This window comes from Medicago truncatula, chromosome 6, assembly GCF_003473485.1.
Source record: "Medicago truncatula cultivar Jemalong A17 chromosome 6, MtrunA17r5.0-ANR, whole genome shotgun sequence".
Lineage (NCBI taxonomy): Eukaryota > Viridiplantae > Streptophyta > Magnoliopsida > Fabales > Fabaceae > Medicago > Medicago truncatula.
Genome location: NC_053047.1, coordinates 2,226,749 through 2,241,291, shown reverse-complemented (window position 1 = coordinate 2,241,291; position 14,543 = coordinate 2,226,749). Strand labels below are relative to the sequence as shown.

At 30.7% G+C, this 14,543-nt stretch overlaps 1 protein-coding gene across 1 annotated transcript; it reads right to left on the bottom strand.

The window, feature by feature from the left end:
* Window positions 1–11,835: 11,835 nt before the first annotated feature.
* Window positions 11,836–14,202, bottom strand: LOC11434428 (cytochrome P450 82A4). The gene is made up of 2 exons (XM_003618306.3): window positions 13,143–14,202; window positions 11,836–12,560 (listed from the first exon to the last, which is right to left on the bottom strand). Exons 1-2 carry the CDS (start codon window positions 14,118–14,120, stop codon window positions 11,931–11,933), a joined length of 1,608 nt encoding a protein of 535 aa, XP_003618354.1. The 5' UTR covers window positions 14,121–14,202; the 3' UTR covers window positions 11,836–11,930.
* Window positions 14,203–14,543: the final 341 nt, after the last annotated feature.

The following is a 14,543-nucleotide window of genomic DNA, read 5'->3' as shown; positions in this document are numbered from 1 at the left end:
GTCGCACACTAGTACGTAAAATTGGGGTAGCACTTGTGTGACATAGAGTTAGGTGACATTGAATAATCACAATACCATAATGCTTATGTTTCGCTCTCTTTCACAAACATTGTGACATTGTGATTGATCAATGTCACCCAACTTATTGTCACACAAATGCTATCCGTAAAATTGATGGGTTTGTTATAACCTAAGGATTTCTAAATGCTTCTAAGCATTAGAATAAATTATTTGTTTTTCCTTTTAAAAAAATAATAATTTGTTTCCGTTACTGATATTATAGTACTATATTCCAATTCCAATATTTTTTTTTAATATTTGCTTCAATTTTTCAGTTAAAAGAGTATTATAAATTAAGAAATGGAGGTAGTAGATATTCTAGAACATAAGTTTGTTACAAATCCAGCTCAGCATAAAAACCAACTATGGTTACTCACGAGTACGATAGCCATAGCAATTAAAAAAAAAGTGGTAAATGTGACGACTATAGCGTAATAATGAGTATATACTGTGAATCTTAATTTTTCATTGGGTACGTTGTACCGTAATTAATCGTTTGAAACTTGATGTGGGTGTGTCCTTTGTGAGACTACGTGGCTGGTGCAAATTTTCACTCAATTTCTTTATATTAGAGTATGTTGTAAATATTGGAGAAGAAAAACAAAGAGTTTCTATTTGTAAGTGAAATGTTTACATTAGAATATAGCAAATAATGGGGTAGTAGTATATGTTAAACATGATCCAGAAGTCCTAGCTCAACTGGCAAAATGCCGAAATTGTTAGGCCGGATGTCATGACCGGGGTTCGAACCCCGGTACCTCCACTTGTGTGTGTGTGAGTTTATAATGACTTTGCCATTTCGTCTATCTACCAAAAAAAAAAAAAAGTATATGTTAAACATGCATTATTAAAGTCTTGTATCTTATCTTATTATCTAATCCTAAACTACAATGCAAACAAAACATCAAAAATCCTAATCCTATGTTTTGAGCGGGAAACTAATGCTTTAACCTAACTTAATGCCATTTTTTAATTTCAAATCATGTACCTTTTTGGAATGTGTGCTCATGTGGCTAATTAAATGCAGATTTTGAAATTCAAATATCCCACCTATTGGAATTGTGCTCCCTTCTTTCCAAGACATGTAGTTACCCACTTCCCTATATGCAAAAGCATCTGAACCAAACAAACCTATTTCCTTGCATTTTGCTCTTGCTCTCTCACGCCCATTTTTCTCTCTTAAGTCATCAATTTTCAGTCCCTCTTCTCTTCTCTCTCATTTCAGTTCCTCTCTAAAAAAAGCCTCTTCTCTTCTCACACGTTATTTTTTTTCTTCATTTTCCAACATTTTTATTCAATTCTCCCTCTCTCTCTCTCTCATTGTTTCTCGTGTGGCTCTTCATGTCTTAGGGTTGGGTGTTCTCTTCATCGCCGGCCAGCCTCACCAAGGCAATAAGCATCTTCAAGTTTTATTGAAGGAGAATGCTTCTATGCAACAACATTTATATGAGCTTCGATCCCTCTGTATGCGTTTTCAGTTTCGTTACATTTTGATTGATTTTAATTTTGTGATTAGGGTTTTGGTATCACCGGTGTTGTTTTGATTGATTTTTCCGATTTGATAGGAAAGGAGCTTGAAGAAGTTGGAGTTCTTAGTGAATCGGCACGGTCGCGGAAGGTTTTTCTTTTCATCAACGATCTTCTCTCTCATTCACTGCTCTTCTCCTCTCTCATTGATTTTTTGTATTAAACTAACTATACATGTTGTGATAAGCTTTAAAGAATGTAATTGTAAAATTAAGTTGCATAAGTTAATTTTGTGTGTTTGTGATCTTCTACAGGTTTCAAAACTGGAAGCAATACAAAGTGATGATGGTACAACCTTGAAAGAAGAATTACTGGTATGGAAATTTGATAACACTTCCTGGTATGAGTTAAAGTGGCTAGGTTTAGGATTAAGAATGAGATAAACCAATTTATGACTATTATTATTGGAATGTATGTTTTATCAAGAAACTAAGACTGAATTTCATATATCACTTAAAGGAAGAATGAAGTAAGTGGAAAATAAATATGATTTGTGAAACTTCTTTTTCTGCCATTTTTTTAAAAAATTATTTAGAACTTCATTTAAGTATTTCCAATAGAAGGAATTGCTTAAACAAGATGATAAAAAAGTTACTCTTAAAATTATGTTGTTCAACTTTTAGTTGCTTTCCCTTTTACATGTTTGATGTATTGCCTCTTTGGATTTCACTTTCACCACCCATGTTCTTCTGCATATGTTTAAACTTATGCCTATTTAATGTACATGATAGACATATATTTGCATCTTAATTATTGACAACTAAATTGTGATAGTTGGCCTTTCTGTTGTGGTGGAAGTCACTATATGAGTGTGTGTGTATGTATCATATATTAGCTCCTTAGGCGCTAATAAAAGTTATTGATTAAAGTGTTTGATATCATTTTTGTAGTTTCATTAGCTGAGACGTGAAGTATTTATAATTTCACATTGGAATCAAAGGTCAAACTGATATTTGATCGAAGGCCTGTTGGCTAATGATTGAAATGCATGCTCAAAGACAACCGGTGAGTACAAAGTGTATTTTCTCAAGATGATCCTCTACTTTCTTATTGGTTTTATCATCAATTTGTACATCACCATCATATTTAAGTAGAACTTCAAATTTTCTGATAACTTTTTATTGACTATAATACAGTAGCTTAAACTGAATTTGTTTTTTTACAATGAGATTTTCTTATGTGGTGAACAGTGAATTTATTGCATATGGACATCAGAAAAATCTTAGTTTTATTTTGATACATTCAAGACTCAAGCTGTTGTTTTCGACCAAGTATATGTGCAAAGATAAAATTTGATTTGTCTTTCTGAAGTGTGAATTTTTATTCCAGGAACCGCGATGACACATCTCAGGCATAGCTTATAATAATAACACCCAAACTCCTTTATAAATGTATTGAAACTTGGGTTTGGCTTATATTTTCTTGATAGATTGACTGAATATTTACTTTTGTTCTTTTTATAGATCCTTTAGATATGGAACCTGTTATCGAATTGCATAAGATTGTCAATGATATGCGAGTTAAATATAGGACATATTAAATGAGTTTGATGCTCATTATGTAAGTATGCATTTATATTTTTCTTCCTTCGAGTACGAATATAGTAATATGACTGAATTTGTTTAATGCTTTCGTTTTATTTCAAGGATGTAAAAAGGATCAATGGTATGATTTTTTTGAAAAAAGGATGACATGCACTTAGTGATTTCTATAACATAGATCTTGGTGCTTGGGTGACCATAGTGTTCAATAGTTTTGGTAAATTTGACATCAATATCAAAGATATGTTTGGTCAGTTTATAACTTATCCAAAGTTTGTTCTTGCTATGAAATTTTCCATTGAAAAACTGCTACTCATGTCTATTTGTATCCTATTATTCCTACTCCATGAGTATTTTGACATCATGAGCCATGAGCCACAATCATCACGATAATGGGAGTGAATACCTAATATCAAATATAGTTCCATTAGATCTAAATTTGCACAATAGGTATTGTCTATGTTATGATAAAATAGTGTTACATTAGAATTATAATGATGGAAAAAAGGGGTTTCGGATCTAACCACATGACAACTCATTGCCACGTACTACAACAAACCATTAAGTAAGATCTCCAATGGAAACTACCAAAAATCAATGAATAAAACTCCTAGCATAATTGTTCTAGCATAAATGTGAACTACTCTTTAGCGTTTGACACTGTTAACTACTAATTTTACGTGGAAAAGAGATATTATGAGTTGTTTTACAAAATTATCTTTAATAAATTATATGAGAAATATAAGTGAAAGTATTGAGTTATGTGGGAAACAACATATAGTTTGGGACAATTTTTTTTTTCTTCCAAAACAACATATAATTTAAGACGGATGGAGTAGTATATATTTAGGAAATTTATTTTTTCATGTCATGGCAAATACAACATTTAAAGATGTTGTGATTACATAAAAATAAGATGGTTTGTGAAGAATGCACGCACTTAGAGCAGTAACAATGGACAAAGAGGGTTTCAATAGTGGCATAGTAGAAATTGAAGGAATTCTATATGATATAATAGAAGTTGAAGGAATTGTAGTCACGATTCAATTGATAAGAGAGGATGGGCGTGGGGCTTATATAGCATAAGGAAGATAGAGAAGGGAAGATTATAAATAAAATATACACAATTATGAGCTTCAATCTTTGTGTAACCAGTTAAAGGTTTGTGTCTATCTATAGTGTGTGCACTATTGTGTATTGTATACTTGAGGTTGTAGGAAGCATAAAATTGTGACATGTCAAAAGTAGAATTATGTGAAGTGATCATGTGTTGATGAATAATAATACTGTAGACAAATATTGTTGAACCGAAAAAAGTAAATCAAATTATCAAGCAAATAGATTCAAATAGATGGTCACACAACATCAAGGTGTTTTTTATTCCCCAACAAATGTGGGGCATCTGCTAGGTAGTTAAATTCAAATTAATAAAACAGAATTTCAAAAATGATAAAATATGAAATGCAACATGGTAGTAGCAACCAGCTTCAGATCACAGCTTCTCTTCACCCTCCTCATCTGCAAAAGTAAGATAAAATTTATAAAACTTCTATTCTATGTCCCCCTGGCAATTACAGATATGCAAAAACGTATATGCAAAGCTACTTCTTGGTGGTTTAAATTTTCAAATAAATAAACATTGATCGCAAGTAATTGAAAAGAGAGAAATGAGAAAAGTCAAAATAGCTCTAACCAAGGGCAGATTTAACGGCCTTCTGTGCTGTCTTAATAGCACCAATGTTACATCCCTTAAACATTAAAATAAAATAATAAATTATTAGTTTGAGGTTAATAATCAGGTTCCTTGGAACTGCAAAGACTGGGAAAAAAGAAAAATACTACTTCCTCCGTCCCTTAATAACTGAACCATTTGCAAAAAAAAATTGTGCCAGAAAAATTGACCAATTTCACTTTTCAATACAATATTAATTACTTTTTTTCAATTATAACATTAATTAATACTACTTTCATCACTCCCAATTCAATATATTATACCTTGCATTTATGATAAAGAAGAATGCACAAACTATAGTTATCTTGACACAAACTATAGTATCTCAACATAAACATTATTATTTTTGTCATAAATTCTAAAGTATAATTGAAATAATTATTGCATATGTTAATTTCTTCCCTAAAACAATGTTGGTTCATTGGATAAATGAATAATATCATCTAATTAAATAAGATATGATTAAATTTATTGTTTTAAAGATGAAAAATACATTTGTGTATAATGTAAAACTATTTTACTTTTGTATATTAGATGGGTGTAGTACTACTACTGCTGATATGGGTGGCACGCCTCTCTTTAATTTGTATGGCACCAAACAACTTTTATCTTTGTCTTCTCATTATTTTTTCATTTTCATGCAAGTCATAAATGTATGTATCTTTGACTATAAACAAATACAACAGTGATTCAGACTACATGAAGAGTGTTTTAGTGGTTCAACTGCCACAATTTGGCAGTTTCTTCATACAAAATTACCTTAACCTAGATTTATACTTAGTGCTTTAATATATATATATATATATATATATATATATATATATATATATATATATAAACAAACAGATAATATTGTTACATTAAAATTATAATGATGAAAAAAAAGGGGTTTCAGATCTAACCACATGACAACTCATTGCCACGTACTACAACAAACCATTAAGTAAGATCTCCAATGGAAACTACCAAAAATCAATGAATAAAACTCCTATGCATAATTGTTCTAGCATAAATGTGAACTACTCTTTAGCGTTGAAACTATTAACTACTAATTTTACGTGGGAAAGAGATATTATGAGTTGTTTTACAAAATTATCTTTAATAAATTATATGTGAAATATAAGTGAAACTATTGAATTATGTGGGAAACAACATATAGTTTGGGACAATTTATTTTTTCTTCCAAAACAACATATAATTTAAGACGGATGGAGTAGTATATATTTAGGAAATTTATTTTTTCATGTCATGGCAAATACAACATTTAAAGATGTTGTGATTACATAAAAATAAGATGGTTCGTGAAGAATGCACGCACTTAGAGCAGTAACAATGGACAAAGAGGGTTTCAATAGTGGCATAGTAGAAATTGAAGGAATTCTATGTGATATAATAGAAGTTGAAAGAATTGTAGTCACGATTCAATTGATAAGAGAGGATGGGCGTGGGGCTTATATAGCATAAGGAAGATAGAGAAGGGATGATTATCAATCAAATATACACAATTGTGAGCTTCAATCTTTGTGTAACCAGTTAAAGGTTTGTGTCTATCTATAGTGTGTGCACTACTGTGTATTGTATACTTGAGGCTGTAGGAAGCATAAAATTGTGACATGTCAAAAGTAGAATTATGTGAAGTGATGTTGTGTTGATGAATAACAATACTGTAGATAAATATTGTTGAACCGAAAAAAGTAAATCAAATTATCAAGCAAACAGATTCAAATAGATGGTCACACAACATCAAGGTGTTTTTTATTCCCCAACAAATGTGGGGCATCTGCTAGGTAGTTAAATTCAAATTAATAAAACAGAATTCCAAAAATGATAAAATATGAAATGCAACATGGTAGTAGCAAACAACTTCAGATCACAGCTTCTCTTCATCCTCCTCATCTGCAAAAGTAAGATAAAATTTATAAAAATTCTATTCTATGTCCCCCTGCCAATTACAGATATGCAAAAACGTATATGCAAAGCTACTTCTTGGTGGTTTAAATTTTCAAATAAATAAACATTGATCGCAAGTAATTGAAAAGAGAGAAATGAGAAAAGTCAAAATAGCTCTAACCAAGGGCAGATTTAACGGCCTTCTGTGCTGTCTTAATAGCACCAATGTTACATCCCTTAAACATTAAAATAAAATAATAAATTATTAGTTTGAGGTTAATAATCAGGTTCCTTGGAACTGCAAAGACTGGGAAAAAAGAAAAATACTACTTCCTCCGTCCCTTAATAATTAAGCCATTTGCAAAAAAAATATTGTGCCAGAAAAATTGACCAATTTCACTTTTCAATACAATATTAATTACCTTTCTTCAATTATAACACTAATTAATACTACTTTCATCACTCTCAATTCAATATATTCTACTTTGCATTTATGATAAAGAAGAATGCACAAACTATAGTTATCTTGACACAAACTATAGTATCTCAACATAAACATTATTATTTTTGTCATAAATTCTAAAGTATAATTGAAATAATTATTGCATATGTTAGTTTCTTCCCTAAAACAATGTTGGTTCATTGGATAAATGAATAATATCATCATCTAATTAAATAAGATATGATTAAATTTATTGTTTTAAAGATGAAAAATACATTTGTGTATAATGTAAAACTATTTTACTTTTGTATATTAGATGGGTGTAGTACTACTACTGCTGATATGGGTGGCACGCCTCTCTTTAATTTGTATGGCACCAAACAACTTTTATCTTTGCCTTCTCATTATTTTTCCATTTTCATGCAAGTCATAAATGTATGTTTCTTTCACTATAAACAAATACAACAGTGGTTCAGACTGCATGAAGAGTGTTTTAGTGGTTCAACTGCCACAATTTGGCAGTTTCTTCATACAAAATTACCTTAACCTAGATTTATACTTAGTGCTTTAATATATATATACATACATATATATATATATATATATATATATATATATATATATATAAACAAAGAGATAATATTGTTACATTAGAATTATAATGATGGAAAAAAGGGGTTTCGGATCTAACCACATGACAACTCATTGCCACGTACTGCAACAAACTATTAAGTAAGATCTCCAATGAAAACTACCAAAAATCAATGAATAAAACTCCTATGCATAATGGTTCTAGCATAAATGTGAACTACTCTTTAGCGTTGACACTGTTAACTACTAATTTTACGTGGGAAAGAGATATTATGAGTTGTTTTACAAAATTATCTTTAATAAATTATATGTGAAATATAAGTGAAACTATTGAATTATATGGGAAACAACATATAGTTTGGGACAATTTATTTTTTCTTCCAAAACAACATATAATTTAAGACGGATGGAGTAGTATATATTTAGGAAATTTATTTTTTCATGTCATGGCAAATACAACATTTAAAGATGTTGTGATTACATAAAAATAAGATGGTTTGTGAAGAATGCACGCACTTAGAGCAGTAACAATGGACAAAGAGGGTTTCAATAGTGGCATAGTATAAATTGAAGGAATTCTATGTGATATAATAGAAGTTGAAGGAATTGTAGTCACGATTCAATTGATAAGAGAGGATGGGCGTGGGGCTTATATAGCATAAGGAAGATAGAGAAGGGATGATTATAAATCAAATATACACAATTATGAGCTTCAATCTTTGTGTAACCAGTTAAAGGTTTGTGTCTATCTATAGTGTGTGCACTACTGTGTATTGTATACTTGAGGCTGTAGGAAGCATAAAATTGTGACATGTCAAAAGTAGAATTATGTGAAGTGATCATGTGTTCATGAATAATAATACTGTAGACAAATATTGTTGAACCGAAAAAAGTAAATCAAATTATCAAGCAAATAGATTCAAATAGATGGTCACACAACATCAAGGTGTTTTTTATTCCCCAACAAATGTGGGGCATCTGCTAGGTAGTTAAATTCAAATTAATAAAACAGAATTTCAAAAATGATAAAATATGAAATGCAACATGGTAGTAGCAACCAGCTTCAGATCACAGCTTCTCTTCACCCTCCTCATCTGCAAAAGTAAGATAAAATTTATAAAACTTCTATTCTATGTCCCCCTGGCAATTACAGATATGCAAAAACGTATATGCAAAGCTACTTCTTGGTGGTTTAAATTTTCAAATAAATAAACATTGATCGCAAGTAATTGAAAAGAGAGAAATGAGAAAAGTCAAAATAGCTCTAACCAAGGGCAGATTTAACGGCCTTCTGTGCTGTCTTAATAGCACCAATGTTACATCCCTTAAACATTAAAATAAAATAATAAATTATTAGTTTGAGGTTAATAATCAGGTTCCTTGGAACTGCAAAGACTGGGAAAAAAGAAAAATACTACTTCCTCCGTCCCTTAATAACTGAACCATTTGCAAAAAAAAATTGTGCCAGAAAAATTGACCAATTTCACTTTTCAATACAATATTAATTACTTTTTTTCAATTATAACATTAATTAATACTACTTTCATCACTCCCAATTCAATATATTATACCTTGCATTTATGATAAAGAAGAATGCACAAACTATAGTTATCTTGACACAAACTATAGTATCTCAACATAAACATTATTATTTTTGTCATAAATTCTAAAGTATAATTGAAATAATTATTGCATATGTTAGTTTCTTCCCTAAAACAATGTTGGTTCATTGGATAAATGAATAATATCATCTAATTAAATAAGATATGATTAAATTTATTGTTTTAAAGATGAAAAATACATTTGTGTATAATGTAAAACTATTTTACTTTTGTATATTAGATGGGTGTAGTACTACTACTGCTGATATGGGTGGCACGCCTCTCTTTAATTTGTATGGCACCAAACAACTTTTATCTTTGTCTTCTCATTATTTTTTCATTTTCATGCAAGTCATAAATGTATGTATCTTTGACTATAAACAAATACAACAGTGATTCAGACTACATGAAGAGTGTTTTAGTGGTTCAACTGCCACAATTTGGCAGTTTCTTCATACAAAATTACCTTAACCTAGATTTATACTTAGTGCTTTAATATATATATATATATATATATATATATATATATATATATATATAAACAAACAGATAATATTGTTACATTAAAATTATAATGATGAAAAAAAAGGGGTTTCAGATCTAACCACATGACAACTCATTGCCACGTACTACAACAAACCATTAAGTAAGATCTCCAATGAAAACTACCAAAAATCAATGAATAAAACTCCTATGCATAATGGTTCTAGCATAAATGTGAACTACTCTTTAGCGTTGACACTGTTAACTACTAATTTTACGTGGGAAAGAGATATTATGAGTTGTTTTACAAAATTGTCTTTAATAAATTATATGAGAAACATAAGAGCAATGTTATATATCAAGAAAGATTTTATCAAAATTTTTTTAAGAATGGCATGGCAGAATAATCACCCTTAGATTTTATCAAGAAATTGTCCTGAAATTAATGTTAGCCAATAAAATCTCAGCTTGGCCGGAAATCATGGGGTTGTGGGTGTTATGTATTTTTTTTTTATGAAAGGTTAATAAATGAGACTGAAATCTAAGGGTGATTATTGTGCCATGTCATTCTTGAATCTTTCTTATAAAATCATCGTTGATATCTAGCATTTTCCATAATTTAATCCTTTGAAACTTAATTTTTCACTCAATTTCTTTAATTTAGAGTATGTTATAAATATTGAAGAAGAAAAGCAAAGAGTTTCTCTTTGTAAGTGAAATTTTACATTAGAATATACAGCAAATAATGGTGTTTTATTTAGCACGCAAATAATGGTGTAGTATTTGTTAAACTTGCATTATTAAAAATCTAGCATTATTTTTCTTCAAAAAAAAATCTAGCATTATTCAAACAAAAAAAGGCGTAGTGTATAATTTTTTAGTGAATTTAATTGAAAATAATTTTCTTTTAAATAGATAGAAGACTATAGCCATGTCTCTCCACCGTAAGCTATACCATAGTTTTCCTATTTATAGAAAAATACATCCTTGCATTAAATAGGTAGAAGACTATTTACAATTACTTGTAGTAATTGTCTTTGGCTGGAAACAATACCCACACGTGGTGGGGCCAACAGTTATTGCACTACTACATGTGGTCCTTGATAAGGACCAAAACGTTATTTGCACTAAATTTGAACACATAAAGAGTCCTAGAGAGATTGTGGTCCTTGATTTGTTAATTGTTATAGCACATATAGTTCTCTTCTTCATTTTTCCCAACAAAAGGACCAAACCATGCTAAGTTGACCAACAAATTTAAATGTCCAAATTAAAGATTAAATAATATAACTAGGAACTATATGTTCACAACTCTAAATGAAAAATATTTGGGCACACTCACGTCAAATGGAAAAATTAAAACAAAATAATATAATCAACCCTAAATAAAAAATATTTGGGCACACTCACATCAAATCAAAAAATTAAAACAAAAATAATATAATCACATCAATCAACATTATCTAGTTTTATTCTTATTTAATTTTTTTTATTTGATGTGAGTGTGCTCAAGTGTTTTTCGTTGAGGGTTGTGTCCATGGAAGAGTTTCTTTGTTCGCTTACACAATACTGCAATTTTTATATAAACAATAGTGTCACTTTAATATTGCTTTTAACTAAAACGCTATTAAAAAAGTCATACACAAACCGATTATAGCGTTTCTGGGTCGTTGGACGCCACGCCGGGCGATATTATAGACTTCTCATAGAAAGATTTTCTTAGCGCTTTTGACTAAATGCGGTTATTTGGCTACCTCCATAAAGAAGAAGTGAAATGAAGAAGAAAGGATGCTAGAGTTTTTAATCTAATTAATTCAAAGTTTAACATTACAAGAGAAGCTAAATAATTATATACTAAAGGCTAGAATGGTAAAACTACTTTTAATATGGTTATAACAAAACATTGTTCTATGCAACATTAACAACAACAACAACAAAGTCTTATTCCATTAAGTGGGATCGGCTATATTGATCAAATTATGTTATAATATTCGAACAAAACATTATAACTCCTTAAAACAAACACTAAAACTAATAATTCTATAACATATTGTCTAACAAAATCACATGATTTCATAACAATTGATAGACAAATGTGGTTTAATGAGAATCTTAAGAGGAGTAGCTTTAGTGTTTGTTAATCCAAAGGATTCACTCATATCAACAAGTTCAGGGGTTGGATTTAAGATATCAAAGGAATGCAAAAAACTAGCTAGAATGAAATGCAGCATTTGAAGTCCAAGTGATATTCCAGGGCATATCCTTCTACCACTTCCAAATGGCAATAGCACAAAATTACTACCCCTAACATCAACATCTTTATGAGTGGTAAGAAATCTTTCTGGTTTGAACTCTAATGGATCTGGCCAAATATTAGGATCCGTGTTAATCCTCCAAAGATTTGTGATTAATCGAGTTCCCTTTATAACATGATAACCTCCTAAAGTACAATTCTCCGAGAATTCACGAGGTCCTGAAAGAGGAGCGGGTGGATATAATCGTAGTGTTTCTTTGACTATAGCTTGAAGGTATGTCAATTTATTTATATCTGACTCACATACACATCTCTCTTTGCCAATTTGAGCGTCGAGTTCTTCTTTTGCTTTTTCCATTACAAGAGGATTGTTCAATAGCAAACATAGTGCCCATGTAAGGGTGACACTGGTTGTGTCACTTCCTCCAGCAAACAGTGTCTGCAAATTAAGTGCAAATATCCTAATAAGTATGTTTCGGAAAAAGAAGTAAGTATTAAACTAAATACTAACATTTACAATCCAAAAAAAAATCCTAATAAGTGTGGTTATAACTTCAATGGTCCGCTTTGAAACATTTTTTAAAAGGTCCATATTGAAAGGTGAAAGCACTTGTTAGTCGAAAGCGTGATTCACTAAACAATTAAAAATATGAGTATGTCGTTGTGAGTTTAGCTAAGTTAGTAAGGACAATGTATAATATATTCAAGGTTTGGAGTTCGTATCCGGACATCACCCAAAAAAAATTACAAATATGAGTGTTTCTAATATGGAACTCAATACAAATGTTTGAAGTTGAAAATTCATCGTTTTCTCTCCCACTTTATTTATTTTCTTAACAAAATTCGTTATTTTATTAAAAATGGTGAAAGTCCACCATTGAACTCTCCTTTTAAATCTCTAAGCAAGCACCCTTGAAAATATATTATAACTAAGTTTTGCTATAAATTTTTAGTTATAAATTATCTAATCTATTTACCACTTTTATCAAATATAGCGAGGTCACAAGTAAAATATACATACCAATATCGTGGCTTTGATTATGGTATCACCATCAAACCCTTCGATGGTTGTTCCATCAAGCAATGAAAGCAACACATCCATGATATCTTGATTACCTTGATCATCAAGTTTTTCAACCAAATTAGTCCTTTCATGGCGATGCTCTTTCAACCACTCATCAACAATCTTATCCAACTCCTTGGAAGTTTCTTTCATGGCCTTCACATAACCACCAAAATCACAAAAATTCAAGCAAGGAATAACATCTCCCACCGTAATTACCCCAAACAAATGCATCAATTTCTTCAAAGCTTTCACACATATTTTAGATTCGTCTTCCTCCGAACTAGTTATTAGACCAAAATATCTTTTCCCAACAACCATTCGAAGAACCATGTTGAATGTTAAATGTGTAAACCATTGATCCAACTCTACTAACACGTAGTTTGATGAATACGACTCGTTATTTTTGGTAGACCAGACGTCAAATAGCTCTTTAATCGATGCTCGAACCTCAGAAACACGAACATGTTGTTGTTGTTCGATTCGACGATTTGTGAGGACCTCTAGGGTTACAATCTTGCGAAGTTGGCGCCAATAAGGACCATACGGACCAAAACCAAACATTGCTCCATTATAGCCCAAGTGTTTCGTTGCAACAAGCTTGGGACGAGACGAAACGACCATGTCGTGTGTAGTAAAACATTCCTTGGCCATTTCCCAATTGTTGAGAATTAAAGCACGTTTAGAACCAAGCTTGATGGTGAATAATGGTCCATATTTATCAGCTAAGGTACCTAAGACCCTATGGGGTGATTGTGTGCCACTAAAAAGTGAGAGGTGACCAAGTATTGGCCATGCACCTTCGGCTATTGGTGCCTCTTTGGTTTTGCTATGAACAAATTTTGAGAATCCAAATAGAAACAAACATAGGGGAATAATGAAATAAAGGAGTGCAATTGTTGTTGAGTTTATTAGGTTGCTAAGAACAAAATCCATTATAGTTAGACGAGGTTGTGTTGTGATTTGTAGGAGATTAGTGGATATAGATGTGCCATTAGTATTAGCTTAATATATATATATATATAGATAGATAGATAGATAGATAGATGTATTCATGGAATTTGGTTGAGTATGTAACTTTTATTCAGTCAATGATATGCCATTCTTTTATTTTTATTGATTTTAAAATAATTTAAAATCCTAAATTTGTTTTTCCTGTGGATACCGTTACCTAATTAAACTTCAAAGTATCTAAAAATTATAAGTTTTGATTGAAACAAAGAAAAAGATGGAGAGGCGTGAAATTGTTTGTGGAGACATACGTGTACAAAATACAATTACAACTTCCTCACGTAAAAAACATACAACATATAAATGGAGATTAAAAGTTAAGTAAGAAAACAAAAAAGCTTATTATAT